Source organism: Lithobates pipiens, unplaced genomic scaffold, assembly GCF_037356315.1.
Source record: "Lithobates pipiens isolate NorthernLeopardFrog02 unplaced genomic scaffold, aLitPip1_a1.2 Scaffold_3, whole genome shotgun sequence".
Lineage (NCBI taxonomy): Eukaryota > Metazoa > Chordata > Amphibia > Anura > Ranidae > Lithobates > Lithobates pipiens.
In genome coordinates this window covers 84,552,200-84,569,976 of record NW_027507790.1, presented here as the reverse complement: position 1 = coordinate 84,569,976, position 17,777 = coordinate 84,552,200, and the positions used below count along the sequence as shown (strand labels likewise).

The 17,777-nt window shown below is 43.8% G+C and overlaps 1 protein-coding gene across 3 annotated transcripts in view; it reads right to left on the bottom strand.

Moving 5' to 3' along the window:
• CAMKK2 (calcium/calmodulin dependent protein kinase kinase 2) overlaps positions 1-17,777 on the bottom strand; it is a 190,314-nt gene that overhangs the window by 59,921 nt on the left and 112,616 nt on the right. For all 3 annotated transcript variants that reach the window (XM_077461985.1, XM_077461983.1, XM_077461984.1), the window contains exon 8: positions 6,497-6,518. In XM_077461985.1, the coding sequence (XP_077318111.1) occupies positions 6,497-6,518 (22 nt within the window). The remainder of the gene's footprint in view (positions 1-6,496; positions 6,519-17,777) is intronic.

Here is a 17,777-nt window from a genome sequence, read left to right as displayed (position 1 = left end):
AGGCAACAATACAGAAGTTGACCAAAGGTGGCGGTAAAGAGCAGAAAAAAACACATGATTTGGTGAAAGTTGGCTAAAAAAGTCCTGCCATGTGCATGCAATACAAGTTCACAGCTGACGCCCTTCGTACAAAAATCCACGGGAAAGTTTGTACAAAGTCCGATCATGTGTATGAGGCTTTACCTGTCCTGGAGTCCAGCGATGTTGGCACCGCAGCTGATGTTTCCATCTGCTGTCAGGTGCTGCCGTCGCTATTGCCGGTAAGGGAACCCAGCAGTGAAGCGTTATGGATTTACACAGAGTCCCTACTGAGGAGGGAGCCGAATTGCTGACGTAATTCGCAGCGGCCCAGTCTCCCGGAAGTGGGGACAGGGTACCTGTCAAAGACAGATAGCAAGCAAGTGTGCTGCAAGTTAGATAATTACTTGATAAGTTCTTGCTAGACTTGTTTCACGTAGTATCGTATATATCTGCAATTTTTGTTTTGTATTTTTTTTTTTATTGTATCATTTTCATTGTTTTTGAGAATGTTATTTTTCATATTATAAATGTTTTGTTAAATGTTCACCCTAATAAAAAAATAAAAAATAACTAAGATGTAATCCAGTGTTATGTATTGATTTTATCCAAATATTTTAATAAATGTTTTTATAAAGATCATTTTTGTCTTAATACACTATTCAGTGAACTGAGGTACATTTTTTAGGGAAATGGTAAAATATAGGCCAAAAAAGCTGAACTAAAAATATTTCAATGAGATCTTTTTTTTTTTTTTCCCTACTTTAGCCACTTTGGCTTACATTTTTCTGACCATTCACCTCTCTTAAAATGGTTGTATACTCGAATTTTTAACTTTTACCTACAGGAAAGCCTATAATAAGGCTTACCTGTAGGTAAAAAAAATATCTCCTAAACCTGTACGGTTTAGGGGATATTCCCCTCGGTATGCGCCGCTGACTGCAGCGGCGCATGCGCACAAGGGGATTCTCGGCCTGAAAATCCGGCAGTGGCCGACCGGCCGGAATGAAATCTCCCGCTCGCATGCGCGGGAGTGACAATATCGCGGCTCCGGCCACTCACAGCGCCGGAGCCGCGATACTCGGAAGAAACGCAGAGGGAGCATGTCAGCTCCCTCGGCGTGGATCGGGCCAGATGTCGGGGCCGCGTTCTAAGGTAAGTATTTCATAATGAGCTAGTATGCGGTGCATACTAGCTCATTATGCCTTTTGCTTTGCAGGTTTAAAAAAAAAAAAAAAAATTGCGGGTTTACTACCGCTTTAACTTATTAGTGAATAGACCCGATAAAAATGGACACTTGGACAAAAAAAACTAAGAAAAATAGTGCCAAATATATTAAAGCGGGAGTCCGCCGGGACTCCACGTTTTTTTTTTTTTTAAAAGCCAGCAGCTACAAATACTGCAGCTGCTGACTTTTAAAATAGTGACACTTACCTGTCCAGCGCGCCCGCGATGTCGGCACCCGAAGCCGATCTGTAGATCGTCTCTCGGGTGCTGCCGCCGCCATCTTGGGTATGGGAATCAGGAAATGGAGCCTTTCGGCTTCATTTCCCGGTTCCCTACTGCGCATGCGCGAGCCGCGCTGCGCAATAAGGACGGTCCCCGCTGCCTCTGGGATCTGTGTGTTTTCCCAGCAGGCAGCGGGGCACTTGCGGAAAGGGGCGGGCACTTGCGGAAAGGGGCGTAATATACGCCCCTTTCCGCAGAGAGCTATCCCGGAAGTGGGTGCAGATACCTGTACTGTACAGGTATCTGCACCCCCCTCCCCCCTGAAAGGTGCCAATTGTGGCGCCGGAGGGGGGGAGGGTTCCGATGAGCGGAAGGTCCACTTTAGGGTGGACCTCCGCTTTAATGAAAGATTGAGGGATTAAATAAGATTGCTGCCACCCAAGTACTGGAGAATCACAAGTATAGGTGTGTGTAGCCTATTGCATTAAGGTGTGCACCCCAAAGATTAAACACACATGCGCGCATGTGTGTGTGTGTTTATTGGCAGGAAAAAAGATGCAAGCAGTACAAATCTATGATTCCACAATCAAGTGATAGTGAACCCACAGCTATTAACCTAATCCCTTACTGTACACGTGTGAAATACATTCAATCCATTGCATAAAAGTATTTTGCACGTGTACAGTAAGGGATTAGGTTAATAGTAGTGGGTTCACTATCACCAGATTGCGGGATTATAGATTTGCGCTGCTTGCTTCTGTTTTCTTGCCAAAAATGGAGACTTGCATAACTCTGGCTATAGACTTACCACTGTATATTTTCTATTGCTAGAGACTTGCCACGCAAATTTGCTACAAATTGCAAAAGTCTCAACCAGAGCTTGTGCTTCAAGTGCTCTGCAAGTGTACAACTTGCCAGGGAAGATGTGCAGCAAGTTCACAAGACTTACAATTTAATGTCAAAGCTGAAACTGAAAATTCAGGATGCACTTGAAAAAACTGACAGTTTTAAAAAAAAAATGTTAATTGAATTAATGCGGCAGTCAATGGGACACGATTTTGCATTAAAGTAAATGTAACACGATTTTGCATTAAAGTCAATGGGACACGATTTTGCATTAAAGTCAACGGGACACGGCTTTGCATTGAAGTCATGGGGACACGGCTTTGCATTGAAGTCATGGGGACATGGCTTTGCATGCCATTATTAGCACCTTTTTTTTTCCTATCGTCAAAACCCTGATAACCCTATTTTCAGCCAATAATTTTCGGAGGGCTATATATCGGCACATCACTAATCGCAACAAAAGTTTTTTCAAACAATGGCACAGTTATACGTATGGTCACTGCCCAAACGGGAGAAGGAATTAACCTGGCAGTATGCTGTACATTTGCCTCTGTTTGGGTGCATAATTTTAGAGAAAATTGATTCTGTGTGCCCAGGATCTGATAAGACACCCTAAACAAGTGTAAATGCAACTAAACGTGGCTAAATCTAATTTACATCAGATGCAGTCACACCTAGTTTAAACATAGTATGAACACATACAGTGCCTTGAAAAAGTATTCATACCCCTTGACATTTTCCACATTTTGTCATGTTAAAACCAAAAACATTTTTATGTGATAGACCAACACAAAGTGGTGCATAATTGTGAAGTGGAAGGAAAATGATAAATTGTTTTCAGATATTTATTATGTAAAAAAATTTAAAAGTGTGGCATGCATTTGTATTCAGCCCCCTTGACTCCGAAATCCCAAATTAAAATCTAGTGGAATAATTGCCTTCAGAAGGCAGTATAAATACAGATGTTATGTGAAGAGGTTTGTTAGAAAACCTTAGTGAACAAACAGCATCATGAAGGCCAAGGAACACACCAGACAGGTCAGGGATAAAGTTGTGGAGAAGTTTAGAGCAGGGTTAGGTTATAAAAAAATATCCCAAGCTTTGAACATCTCACGGAGCACTATTCAAGCCATCATTCTACCAAGACATGGCCGTCCACCTAAACTGACAGGCAAGGCATGGAGAGCATTAATCGGAGAAGCAGCCAAGAGGCCCATGGTAACCCTGGAGGAGCTGCAGAGATCCACAGCTCAGGGGGGAGAATCTGTCCTCAGGACAACTATTATGCTGCGTACACATGACCAGACTTTTCGACGGACTTTGCAGCTGAGGTCTGCCGGACTTTCAAACTAACGGACTTGCCTACACACGATCACTACAAAAGTCCGGTGGATTCGAACGTGATGACGTAGGAAGTAAGGAAGTTCATAGCCAGTAGCCAATAGCTAGCTTCGGTTTTAGTCCGTCATACTAGCACACAGACAAACGTATTGTCTGCTAGAAACCCAAAACAGATTTGAAGCAAGTTTTATTTCTAGGTCCGCCGGACTTTGGGGAAGAAAAAGTCCGCTGGAGCCGACCACGATCAAATTGTCTGTCGGATTCAGTCCGCTGGAAAGTCCGGTCGTGTGTACGCGGTATTAGTCGTGCACTCCACATATCTGGCCTTTATGGAAGAGTGGCAAGAAGAAAGCCATTGCTGAAAGCTCATGACGCCGCCAATGATACACTGCGCATAACAAGATTTATACTGTAAGTACAAATTCTTTTGAGCATATAAAATTTTACTCAAATGCTACACTATGGGAGTCTTTATGGTTTATGTTTTTTTGAGTATTACCGATCCAGGATTGACTATACACCGCTATAGGTTTTTGGGAGACCGAATTCCCTGGGCTTGTTGAGACCAGTTTGTTGGTCTTTGGAGTCGGTAAGGAGATTATTAGTCCACTTTTGGGTGTCTTGCTGTTTGGAAAAGGGACTTAATTTTCACGATCTATGTTGGCAATTCATTTTAGGATCTATTTATATTACATGAGGACTGTTTTTATATTTTTTCACCATTTGGGACTTTGCCTTAGTTTTCCACCTGCAGTCTCTCTTCACCAACTTTTTGAAACTCACCAAATTTTTTTTTCTTTTTTACAAATAATAACATATGATTAATGTTATTTGTCTGTTTCTTAGTGTGATTTCAGCATATTTAGCCTTTTTTGCGCTATTAATCTAGCAAATTGTATTGTTGAAGGTGTCACATTTATTCATTTCAACGGTTCACATTTTTTAATATGTCTTTTCAAAGTTGAGATTTTATTATCTGATTTCAATTATTTATTTCATTGTATGTCTAGCCCTGCACTCATTTTTTATTTTCACTTTATTCTAAACTTTAGGTGCTGGCTGCTCCATTTATCTTATTTTATTGGACGTTCATATCCCTTTTTTTAGCGCAGCGTTTGGCCTTCTGGCTGTTTTGCAATTGGCGATTGCAAACAAGCAGGAAAATCTAAGAAAGCGATCTTGAAGACATAAAAGTTGTCTATATTTCCCAGATGATGTCTTATGCATTTATAAAAGCTAAAACAGAGGCGTGCCAGTGTGTATGAACATTCATTGCAGGAATATTTAGTGCGTAACTTCCTTTAGGGACGGATGGTGATAGTTTCTCTGTACACTGCATTACCGCACAATATACAGTAAAATATGAAATAAACATTTGACAGGCTGGAGTTTCTGTGTTTTACATACACATGCACAGTTTCATGAGTTTACAAAAAAATGTGGTATGCAAATGACATTTCTAAAGAAAAGAAAAGTGAGTACTACATGTCCCCATCATGCTTTCTCCATATGATATACTATATATAATTTCCAGGATAGAATGAAAAACTTTTATGCAACAGTCTTAAAAGCAGTTGTAAACCTCCGATGTCCAAAAGTAAAAAAAAAACAAAAAACCCTGCAAGATAATGGCATAATGTGCTAGTATGCATCGCATACTAGCACATTATGAAATACCTTGGAACGAAGCTCGTGAGCTTCAGCTATGTGACTGGCCGAAGCCACAATGTCGTTACCTCCACACATGTGCATGGGAGCCACCTTATCCGGCGTGGGCTTTGAAGGTCCGACGCGGTAAGCTGGACCTTCAGAGCGTATGCGCCGATGAGGTCATCGACTGCATGCACTCTGAATATCTCCTAAACTGTGCAAGCTTAGGAGATATTCACAGTACCTACAGGTAAGCCTTATTATAGGCTTATCTGCAGGTACATGTGGTAGTACAGAGTTAACTACCACCTTAAGACATAAAGGGGGTTATTTATTAAAGGCAAATCCACTTTGCACTACAAGTGCAAACTGCACTTGAAATTGCACTGAAAGACATAAACTGTCTACAATAGACTAATGTAGGTAAAACTAGCTATAATTATACCATATGTACACACACAAATTACTGTATACTGGTGAATTATTTTGGCATCAACAAACTCCTGAGCACATTTAAGAGTTCCTGTTAGCATTAGGCTATGCCCTCGAAGTCATACATATGAACATGTATAGTATACTAGCCAACTGAATGGAAACAAATCAACCTGTGTTTGCAGGCATAGAAGTTGATTGGCTACCATGCGCAGCTGCATCTGTTTCTGAGCGCTTCAGTTTTAGTAAGTCTCCCTCATAGTATCTTTTTGCAAGTTGAGCTCAATTTTGCAAGTGGTTGACATCACACATATGGGCCAGTGTATGTATTCTATGCAAAATGAAGACTGAAGGATTCAGACACATCCTGCTCTAAGTGTTCAGTGCATAAAACAGTCCAGATTTCAACAATCCTTTGTATCAATTGGAAAATGGGCCTTTTTTTTATTTTTTTTTAGGCAAGTATGGAATATTGCATATTTATATTTGGTATTATTTTAGCCAGAAAGTGCTCCTTTTCAAATTATTTTCTATATCTTCTTACAGCCTGTTTAGAAAAACATTTATAGACCTCAATGGCTCAAACTGAAATTTACATCATTATGCATTATCAAGTTCAATCACACAAAACAACCTTAATCCCCAGTTCACTGGGAATCCTTTGATTGTACATGCATAATTAAAATGATATGAAACAGTTTAAAAACTCAAACATTTAAATTTACATTTGTAACTGTTCTGTTTGTACTTTCAAACTTACCCTTGCTTTACTAGTTCAAACACTGAAAAACAAAAAACAGAAACAAGCTTTATAAATCCTAAGTCGGGCACAGAAGAAAGATAACTGAAATAGTTGAAGCTTATGGTGCAAAAACTGAACAGCTAAATGAAATCTGGAAGAATTGCTACATGCAAACCCAACCTTACCCCCTAGAACAGACACTCCTAACCATTTTGCCCCGGAGGAACCCTTGAAAATTTTTAGGTTTCCGGGAACCCATAAATAAACCTAATCAGAATAAGGCCCCTTTCACACATGCGGACCGTATGTCCGTATTTCATCCATCCGTTTGCGGATGAAATACAGACATACATGCATCCCTATGGGATAGCGAGTGTCTGCGGATGAACATCCGCAGACACCCGATATCGTCCACCTCTGCTATTGTCCGATTCTGCAGACGGAGGAAAATCCTATTTTTCTATCCGTCTGCAGAGCGGATCGGATGAACATGGACAGACGGTCTGTGCTCACCCGATCCCCCATAGAGGAGAGCGGAGAGCTCACACCGTGCGGTCCCTGCACACAGTGTGCAGGGACCACCCTGTTATCCGCCGGCTCAGCGGGGACAACTGAGCGATCCCCGCTGAGAAAGCGGATCATCACGGGGCAGATCATTACTGATCCGTCCCGTGTGAAAGGGGCCCTACAGCTCACAGTACATTAGCATGGTCAGTAAGCGGTAGATCTATTAATTTGTTGTCAATGCTCTTCATGTCAGTAGAGAATATAATTTTGTGGCTGTGGTTATTTTGGCCAATTTATTATTCATATTCAAACGCTAGAGTCTGTTGTGGGAAAGTAGAGGGAACTACAGTTGGTTCCTTATTTACTACTACGTTTTCTTTTTTATTTCCAAATAGATCCACTTCCTCCTTTATTTCCACTACACCGGCAGAACTTGTTTGCTGCCATAAGTCAAGTTGGTGGCATGCCTGAGAAATTCCGAAGAGGTAATTCAGATACAGTCAGTCAACATCATTCTACCAATACCAGTTTAAAAACTGAAGTTAATTATTTTCAATCACAATACTTTATCCTTTTCAGAACCTTAGCTGAGAAGCCTTGTTTTATATAGTATATACAAGTGCATCTCAAAAAATTTGCATATCATCAAAAAGTTTATTTATTTCAGTAAATCAATTTAAAATTGTATATAGATGTGTTACACACAGATTGATATATTTGAAGGCCAGTTCACACTATAGAAACGCAGTCCAGATGCAATCCAGATGCTTTTCTGCATGTGCATTATTGCTGCGCATTTTTGATGCAGTCCAGCGCAGTTGTTCCCCCCTCTTTTTTTTTCTTAACCTTAAATAAGGGCATGTGTTTCAGCGCATTTAGGTGCGTTCCGGTGCATTTTTGATGCGTTTTATAGAGTTCCAGTACATTCCAGTGCAGGAAAAATGCAGCATGTACTACTTTTTTTTTCTGGAAGTGGAGAGCATTGGAACTGCAAACACTGGTGTGAACTGTGCCATTGAAAACCATATAACCTACTTTCCATGCGTTTTTGATGCAAAAAAAAAACGCAATGGCCTGCATGTAGTGTGAACTGGCCCTGAAGCATTTATTTCCTGACAGACTCCATGGCAGCCAACATGTGGGTTTAGTTCCGCCTCTACTACCCTATAGGACACCACTCCCATAAATCTTTGCTCCTCACCAGTGGCCGTGTTCTTTTTCTGTCCTCCGAAGGATCTAGCTAAAATGGTCTTCCTACCCGAAGACTTCTCATTTTTTCCTCCTGCAATCAGATCTGGCCGAGCGATCCTTAAAGCGGGATTCCACCCTAAAGTGGAACCTCCGCTGATCGGATCCCTCCCCCCCTCCGGTGTCACAAATGACACCTTTCAGGGGGGAGGGGGGTGGAGATACCTGTCATAGACAGGTATTTTCACCCACTTCCGGGCATAGACTCCCGTGGGAGTCTACGCTATTTCCTGCCCTGCCGTGCTGTCTGCTGAGACACACGGGTCCCAGTGACAGCGCGGAGATTTCCTATTGCGCGGCTCGCGCATGCGCAGTAGGGAACCGGGAAGTGAAGCCGATTCGCTTCACTTCCTGATTCCCTCACCTAGAATGGTGGCGACAGCAGCCGAGAAACGAGCGATCGATCGGCCTCGGCATCGCTGGAACCCGGGACAGGTGAGTGTCCATTTATTAAAAGTCAGCAGCTGTAGTATTTATAGCTGCTGGCTTTTAATATTTTTTTTGGTGGAATCCCTCTTTAAGGAATGGGAGTTGCATTATTCCAATAAGCCCTAGCTACTAGCAGGGCATGGAAGGGGCATATGGGAGAGGCGCTGAAGTTGGTGCAGTCCTAGCCATTGGCGGGCAAAACCACTCATTCGTCATACAGTCTAGCTACTAGTGGATGACCTTTTGCCCAGAGAAGTACGGCTTATGTTGTCTTACCTTGGCCCGGTATCGATCGCGGCAGGAGGGGTGAGTCTGTTCCAGTTTTTTTTTTGATGGCAGCAGTTTTTGTAATTTTTCTCCTTGTTTGTGTTGTTTCTCCTAGCATCTCCTGATACCTGCTATGCAAAAGCATCAGGCGAAAGAGGTGGTCATACATCTGCTGTCACTTCAGATAGTGACTTTGCCCTGCTTCCTCCTTTGGTTAAGGCCATAAAGGAGACTTTAATCTGGGAAGAGCCAGTAACGTCTCCTGCGAAGCAAAGAAAATTCTTCAAACAATTGAAGAAGGAACATATCAGCTTTCCTTTTCTCTCTGAATTAGGTGAAGTTATCACGGACGAGTGGGGAAAAATAGCGAGGAAAAACTCCCTCCTCTCTAAAATACAGAGGCTTTATCCTTTCAAGGAAGATGAAGTTAAGCAATTGGAATCAGCCCCTCTAGTGGATGCAGCCATGATGAGATTGGTCAGAAGAATAGACTCTGATTTGAAGCGGGTCTATCTCACGGCAGGCATGGCATGTAAGCCAGCCTTGGCTCTGGCCACCATGTCAAGAGCTATGGAGATTTGGTCAGACAATGTGAATGAGACACTCAGAAATGTCCCGGAGGAAGTGGCCAAGAGTTCTCCCATCCAGGAATGGAGGTTATGGTCAGCTTTCCTGGGGGGATGCCTCGATTGATATTATCCACCTGGTGGCTCGGGTTATGTTGTCTGCAGTTACAGCCAAGCGTGCCCTCTGGCTTCGTCCTTGGTTGGCCGACCCAGCATCGAAACAGGTATGGTGCCGTATTCCCTTTGATGGGTCCTCTCTTTTTGGCACCAAATTGGACAAGGCCATAACCCGTGCCAACGGAGGTAAATTGGGGTTCCTCCCTCAGGACAGGCGGCTGCAAGGCCAGAGAAGGTATCGTTCCCGGGAAACACGTAGTTACAGGCCAGGCCGTGAATTCTCCAGATCTTGGAAAACTAGACAGTCATCCTTCAAGAAAACCGCTAAGAGTGGTTCGACGGGTGATAAGGAACCGACCAAGTCTTTTGAATATTAGGCCCGCCCAGGCAGGCCGGGTGGGGGTTCGTCTTCTCCGCTTTTGGCATGTTTTCGGCGGCCTCGATCCAGGACTTTTGGACCGTCAGAACGGTCTCTTCAGGTCACACCTGGACTTTCAGCAGCACTCCCAGGCTCAGGTGTGTTCCCACATCTTTTCCAGCCTCAGAAGAAAAAATACAAATTCTATCAGCCTACGTAAAATCTTTATTGGAACAAGGCGCTGCTATTCCTGTGGCATGGGGATGTATTCTCCTCTCTTCGTGGTCCAGAAAAAGAATGGTACATGGAGACCCGTCATAGATCTGATGCATCTGAACCATTTCATAAAAAAAAATGTTCAAAATGAAAACCCTGTCCACAATACAGCAGTCAGCTCAACCATGAGACTGGCTAGTCTCTACAGACCTCAAGGATGCTTATTTTCATGTCCCAGTGGCAGCAGATTTTCAATGGTTTCTCCGGTTTTTCCATAGGCCAACTACATTTACAATTCACATGCCTTCCCTTCGGACTGTCGACTTCTCCACGTGTCTTCTCAAAGGTCTTGTTGGCTCCGGGATCCATCTCAATCATTACCTAGACGATCTCCTCCTACTAGCTCAGGACAGAAATCGTCTCCTGGAACACAGAGGTCAAGTAATTTCAACTCTCCGGGAATTCGGATGGCTTCTGAACCTGGAGAAGAGTTAGTTAGAGCCTTCGCAGTGTTCATCTGAGCTCTCTTCGATACGGTGAGAGCCACCATCTCTCTACCTGAGGAGAAGGTTACAATAGTTCAAGACAAGTTTCGTCTGGCTCTCTCCACTTCTCATCTCCATGCCCTCCAGTGTCTGAGAATCATAGGTACCACGGTGTCCACAATACTAATGGTGAAGTGGGCACAGTGGAGGATGCAACATTTTCAGAAGGGGTTTCTTCAGCAATGGTCGGGAGACAAAACTCAGCGTATTCACATCACTCAAACCATGAGGGGTGCCCTCCTCTGGTGGCTTCAAAGAAAAAATCAATGCAAGTGTCACTATATTCTTCCCATCACATGGATCACAGTGACGTTGGATGCCAGCAACAGAGGTTGGGGCTCTCATTGCCGGAGGTGGCTCAAGGCTCCTGGGAGTTTACCTCTCAGAGAATAGTGTTGAACATCCTAGAGTTACGGGCAGCATTTCAAGCACTGTTGGCGTTATGCCATCTGATAGCAGGGGCATCTGTATTACTCAGGCTGGACAACACAACGGCAGTAGCCTATGTAAGGAAACAAGGGGGTACCAGAAGCCTGCCTCTCCTAAAAGAGGTGGAACCAATAATGATCTGGGGACAGAAGAATCTGGTCAACTTAACGGCAACATATGTTCCGGTGATTCTCAATGTCCAAGCGGACTTCCTCTCGCGAGTCCACTTGGACAACAACGAGTGGTCTCTCCACGAGGATGCGTTCAAATGGATCTTAACCTTGGGGATCTCTCCAGAGGTCGATCTCTTTGCCTCCCCGTGCAACAGGAAGCTAATGAGGTACTACTCAAGGTTCCAGGACCCTCAGGCCTACGGGATAGACGCCCTGACAGAGAGCTGGTGGTTTCACAGAGCATATGCTTTCCCTCCGACACCCATTGTCTTGCAGTTCCTGCAGAGACTCAGGTGGGAGGAGGTGGAGATAATAGCCGTAATTCCTTTACTGGCCCAACAAGCCTTGGTTTCCTCTCCTAACACTTCTCAGCTTCCGAGAACCAGTTCCTCTCCCAATCAGACGGGATCTGTTCTCAAAAAGGCACGATTCTCCACCAGTGCCCTCACCTACGGTTGAGGGCTTGGTTTTTGAGAGGGGAAGGTTGGAAGCACTAGGATGTCCCAAGGAAGTTATTCCCACTCTCTTGAATGCAAGAAGACGAAGTACTTACAGAGTGTATGAATGAATTTGGGCTAAGTTCTCGTTCCATATGTCTTCTATAGCTAATTGATGTGGCACACCTGCAGTTCAAGACATCTTGAGTTTCCTGCAATCAGGCCTGGATTTGCCCTTATGCGTCAGTTCCCTTCGTGTACAGGTGTCAGCAATCGCAGCCTTTACAGGGGTGTCGTGGGCCAGACACCCCCTTATTCAGCAATTCTTCAAAGGAGCAGTTAGACTGAGGCCTCAAAGGAAACCCAGGTTCCCCAAATGGGATCTGTGTCAGGGCTGGCTTAGCCCTTCCTTCTCTGGGATGGCTGCTCAGCTGTTGGCTAATTGCCAGCTCTCATCTCTCTCCACAGTCACCCAGCTGTTCCTGATCCTACTCGTCTGACCTGACTACTTAAAGCTGTCCAGCTCACTTCATCTCTGCCTTCGCCTTGGTCACATCACAAGAAACAATCTCCTGCGGTTCTGTTTAAAGGCTGGCTTGCTGACATCCCTTCTGGCTCCTTATTCTGCTTGCTGTTGCTCCACTTGGATCCCTGACTTCTGGCCTGGCCGATTACCCGATCTGGTTATTGAACTCTGGACTGGCTGACTACTCGATCCAGTTACTGGACTCTGGCTATGCTTTGACTACGCTTACTCTATTTACCTTTTTATTTTTTATTAATAAACAAGTGTGATTTAATTGTACTTCTGTATCGGTCTGATTCAGTGTTTCTAACAATCTGCCTCTAGTTTTGGAATTCTTCTCACATCTCGATAAGCCACTTTCCATCAGAGAGCTTATAACCAAAACTGCTTTTTTGGTGGCCATCATCTCAGCGAAGAGGGTATCCGAAATTCAGGTTTTAGGATACAAAGAACCTTTCCTAACTTTTTTCCTGGACAGGGTGGTCCTGGTTCCGATGCTAGGGTCCAACCTTAAATAGACTTCAATCTTTCATGAGAACCAAGAGATCTCACTCCCCACCTTTAGATCTACCGGAAATCTAGATATTCACCCTCTTGATGTTGGTGTCTCCTTGAAGCAATATCTGGAAGCAACGGCTCCTTTCCGTCAGTCGGGTCATCTTTTTCTCAGCGCAGCCCTCTAGCAGGAAATTCTACAGCACTTCATGCTTTCCTTTGCTGACCAGCTTTATGGAGATGCTGATTTCATTTTCCAGCATGACTTGACACCTGCCCACACTGCCAAAATTACTAATACCAGATTTAATGATCATGGTATAACTGTGCTTGATTGATCCGCAAACTCCCCTGACCTAAACCCCATAGAGAATCTGTGGGGTATTGTCAAGAAGAAGATAAGAGACACCAGACTCAACAATGCAGATGAGCTGAAGGCCGCTATCAAAGCAACCTGGGCTTCCATAACACCTCAGCAGCGCCACAGACTGATCGCCTCAATGCCATGCCACATTGATGCAGTAATTCATGCAAAGGAGCCCCAACCAAGTACTACATACTATACTGTACATGGACATACAGCTCACAAACATTTCTGTTCTGAACTGAAGAGTTCATAAAAATTTGCTTCGGGAAAATGTACCCTGCTTCGGTTCACGAACTGCAGCCATCTTCCCTGCTCGGACATGTGGTGGCAACTTCCTGTAGGTGAGATTGCAGTCACAGAGAGACACTGAAAGTGTACTGTCAAGACATTTATTGAGAAGCTTTTTGGTGTGCTTTTTAGCACATACTGTACAGTACTGTGCTGTACATCCCTGTGCACACTTGCTGTAAAGCTTTTTTTGTGTGCTTTTTATCATATACTGTACTGTACCAGACATCCAGTAAGGCTCCAAAGAAAATTCAGAGCAAGCATGTTGTTGAAAAGTGAAGAGCAATAATGAAGGCGACAAGAATGTGCAAAACAGTTATGCAGGTGACAAGAATGAAGCTCTCTCTTCATACTGTACTGTACTTGGTTACATATTTTTGTGGTTCAAAAAAAAAAAGTTCAGAATGTATTAACCTGATTTACATTGAACCCTATGGGAAAATTTGCCTCGGTTCGCGACCAATTTGGTTCCCGACCAGAGCCATTTCACAAATTAAGTTTGTGAACCGAGGTATCACTGTACTTTTCAGTAAGCCAAAATTTCTGTATTACTAAACACAAAACGTTGTGCAAATATAAATGCTGAAAATGTGTGTGTAAAAAACACCCTTGAAATAATTTAATGTAATTATATAACGACTCCCGTAATTAGGAGTCCATCAGATCTGGTAAGAAACCATCTGGCTGCTTGTTTTGTCCCCCGCAAGGATCGATGTGCAATATCTGATATACCTGTGTAGGATGAATTTGATACGACTACAGAGTCTGTAGGATCACACCAGCTGTTTTCATCTACCCGCTCTGGACTTTTTTTTATATATGTATATGTTTTTGGACTTTTTTTGAGGTTTTATCATCATATATACACATTTTCATATGCACGTGTGTGTTGAACTGTTGATCATTTATTTTTGTCTGTAGGTTGGTGTTTCAGAAGCTTTTTTACTGTCATTATTTCACATGCAACATATATGACCCAACTTTACTTTTTTTTTTTCACATAGTCCCTTTAACTTTTATATAGATTTTTTTAATTTTTACACAGAAATCATTTTTTTAATTTTTATCACAATTTTTATAAAATTACGTTAATTATTTCAAGGGTGTTTTTACACACACATTTTCACCATTTATATTTGCTCAACTTTTTGTGTTTAGTAATATTGCTGGATTAAGTATTTAATCTTATAAATTTGCGGCATTTATATTTTATATTTTCACCTTTGAGATACAAGTGCAGAATTTATTTACCTTTAAACATTTCTGTATTCAAAATCCTTTTTTCTTTTTTTTTTTTATTAGCCTTATGTAATATTCAAATTTCCAGAGATATTGAATTTTGGGTTTTTACTAGCTGTAAGCAATAATCATAAAAAAAAAAAATGCTTGAAATATATCACTCTGTGTATAATCAATCTATATAATATATACATTTCACTTTATGAATTTATGAACTGAATTACTTCCAATTTTTTCAGACGCACCTACACACATACATATAAATATATATATCTATACATACACACACACACACACACACACACATATACATACATACATCACATTTTGTAACCTTTATTACAAACACGCATTTCTGAATTACTAAAATCTGCTGCAATGCTTGTTGATTAAGCTGAAAAAATAGGATTTTTGTACTCACCGTAAAATCCTTTTCTCTGAAGTTCACTGACTGACACAGCTCCATTATTCTTGACTATATAGTTGTTACGCCACCTCCAGGATAGGACTAGGCAGAACATGTTATACATGTGAAAAAACAGAACTTTACAGTTCCGCCCAGGGGGCGGTCCCCTGAGTAGAACATCCTCTCAGCCTGTTTCCTGCAGCTCAGTACGTCAACAAGCAGTATGACATAAACCAATAGGAGAGGAGGGTGCTGTGTCACTCAGTCAACTTCAGAGAAAAGGATTTTACAGTGAATACAAAAATCCTATTTTCTCTTTCGTTCACTGACTGACACAGCTCCATTATTCTTGACCATAGGGACGTCCCCGCAGTGTCATAACGAGGGGTGGGAACAGCATAAAAAAACTTCACCCACAACCAGAAGTGCTCCCTTACAGGGGAGTCACCACCTTATCTATCCGCATCAGAACTTGCGGTCAACAATGCAACAGTGCATTGTACTCAAAAGTAACTGTATTTAAAAAAAAAACAAAAAAACAGAACAGAGTAAAGAGTGCAGAATTGCAACATTACACGGCCGCCTGCAAAACTTTGCGGCCGAAGCAGGCATCATACGATGCGCTTACATCCACTTCGTAGAATTTGGTAAAAGTGTGAACGGACGACCAAGTCACCGCCCTACACACTTGAGCAACTGACGCCTGATGTCGGAAAGCTCAAGAGGTTCCAATTGCCCTGGTGGAATGGGCCATGACAGGAAAGGGGGGCACCTGCCCCTTCAAGGCGTGGGCCTGCACAACAATCTGTCAGATCCACCAAGAAATGGTGGCCGACGAGACCGCCATAACTTTTTTCGGACCAGCTACCGAAACGAACCGAGAGTGACTTCCGAAAGGGAGCCATGGCAGACAAATACACCCTTAGAGCCCGTACCACGTCTAAGGAATGAAGGGCCGCTCCTTAGGGTATGTCAGTTTAGGACACAAAGATGGTAACACAAGGTCTTCATTAATGTGGAACGCCAAAACCACCTTTGGCAGAAAAGAAGGTTGTGGACGCAACACCACCTTATCCTCATAGATAACCAGATAGGGCGACTTGCAAGACAAGGCCGCCAGTTCTGAAACCCTCCTGGCCAATGTAATGGCCACTAGAAAGACCACTTTCTGGGAAAGATTCAACAAGGGAACTTCCCTGATGTTCTCAAACGGCGGTTTCTGAAGCGACGATAACACCAGGTTCAGATCCCATGGGGGTTAAGGTGGATGCACTGGAGGAACTACATGCCAGACCCATTGAATAAAAGTGCTCACTAGAGAATGAGACGCCGGGGGTCGTTTAAAAAAAAGACAGTCAAGGCTGATATTTGTCCTTTGATGGTGCTCAAAGCCAATTTCTGGTCTACTTCTTGCTGTAGAAACAGCAGGATCCAGGAAATGGAACAGGTGCGCGGACGCCACCCTTTCTCTTCACACATGGAGATGTAGGCCTTCCAGGTATGATGGTATATCTTCCGAGAAGAAGATTTCCATGCCCTCAACATAGTTGAAATCACCGTGTCCGAAAGGCCTTGGTTCCTTAGCACCTGGCTCTCAACAGCCATGCCGTTAAAACCAGTGATGGTAAAGCAGGTTTGAGAATCGGACCTTGAGACAGAAGGTCTTCTCGCATCGGTAGTCACCAGGGAGCGTCCGCAACCAGGCATACTAAGTCGGCGTACCAGGGGTGCCGAAGCCAATCTGGGGCAATGAGTATTACTGGAATCCCCTCCGTCTCCACTCTGCGGAGTAGACGTGGTAGTAGCTTTAGCGGAAGAAAGGCGTAGATCAGCCGATACTGACCCCATGGAGCCACCAGCACGTGACGCATCTGCCCAAGGATCTCTTGTCCTGGATAGGAATCTTGGCACCTTCCGATTGAGATGGGAAGCCAGGAGATCCACGTCTGGTGTGCCCCACCACAGGCACAGAAGCCTGAACACCTCTGGATGCAGGGCCTATTCTCCTGGGTCCAGCATCTGGCTACTTAGGTAGTCTGCCTGCCAGTTTTCCACTCCCGGGATGTAAATGGCCGACAGGGCCGGTACATGTCGCTCTGCCCACTGAAGGATGTGAGCGACCTCCCGTGCTACAGCCAAACTTCTTGTTCCTCCTTGATTGTTGACATATGCCACCGCCGTGGCATTGTCTGACTAGATCCTGATCGGACGCCCTTGTAGTCTCATCGACCATGTGGAGAAGCATAGCCTGATCGCTTGAAGCTCGAGCACATTGATCGGCAACTTGGATTCCTTCCCCAACCAGAGGCCCTGGGTCGACCGTACTCCCAGTACTCCACCCCAGCCAGACAGGCTGGCGTCCGTTGTGATCATCGTCCAATGTAGAGGTAGGAACGACTTCCCGGACCGAAGTCCAGGGGCCTCAGCCACCAGAGCAGGGAGTCCCTGACTAACTGGCTCACCCGAATTTGCCGATCCAGGGATAACGGTGATTTGTCCCATTTTGTCAAGATTTACTTCTGCGAGACTATGATGTGAAACTGGGCGTACGGTACCACCTCGAAGGAGGCCACCATGAGCCCCAGGACTCGCATGCAGAAGCGTAGCGATGACCACCTGCGATTCATCAACAGTTTTACCCTGGTTTTACCCATGAGAGTCTGCAGATTGTCTGTCTGAAGGGAGA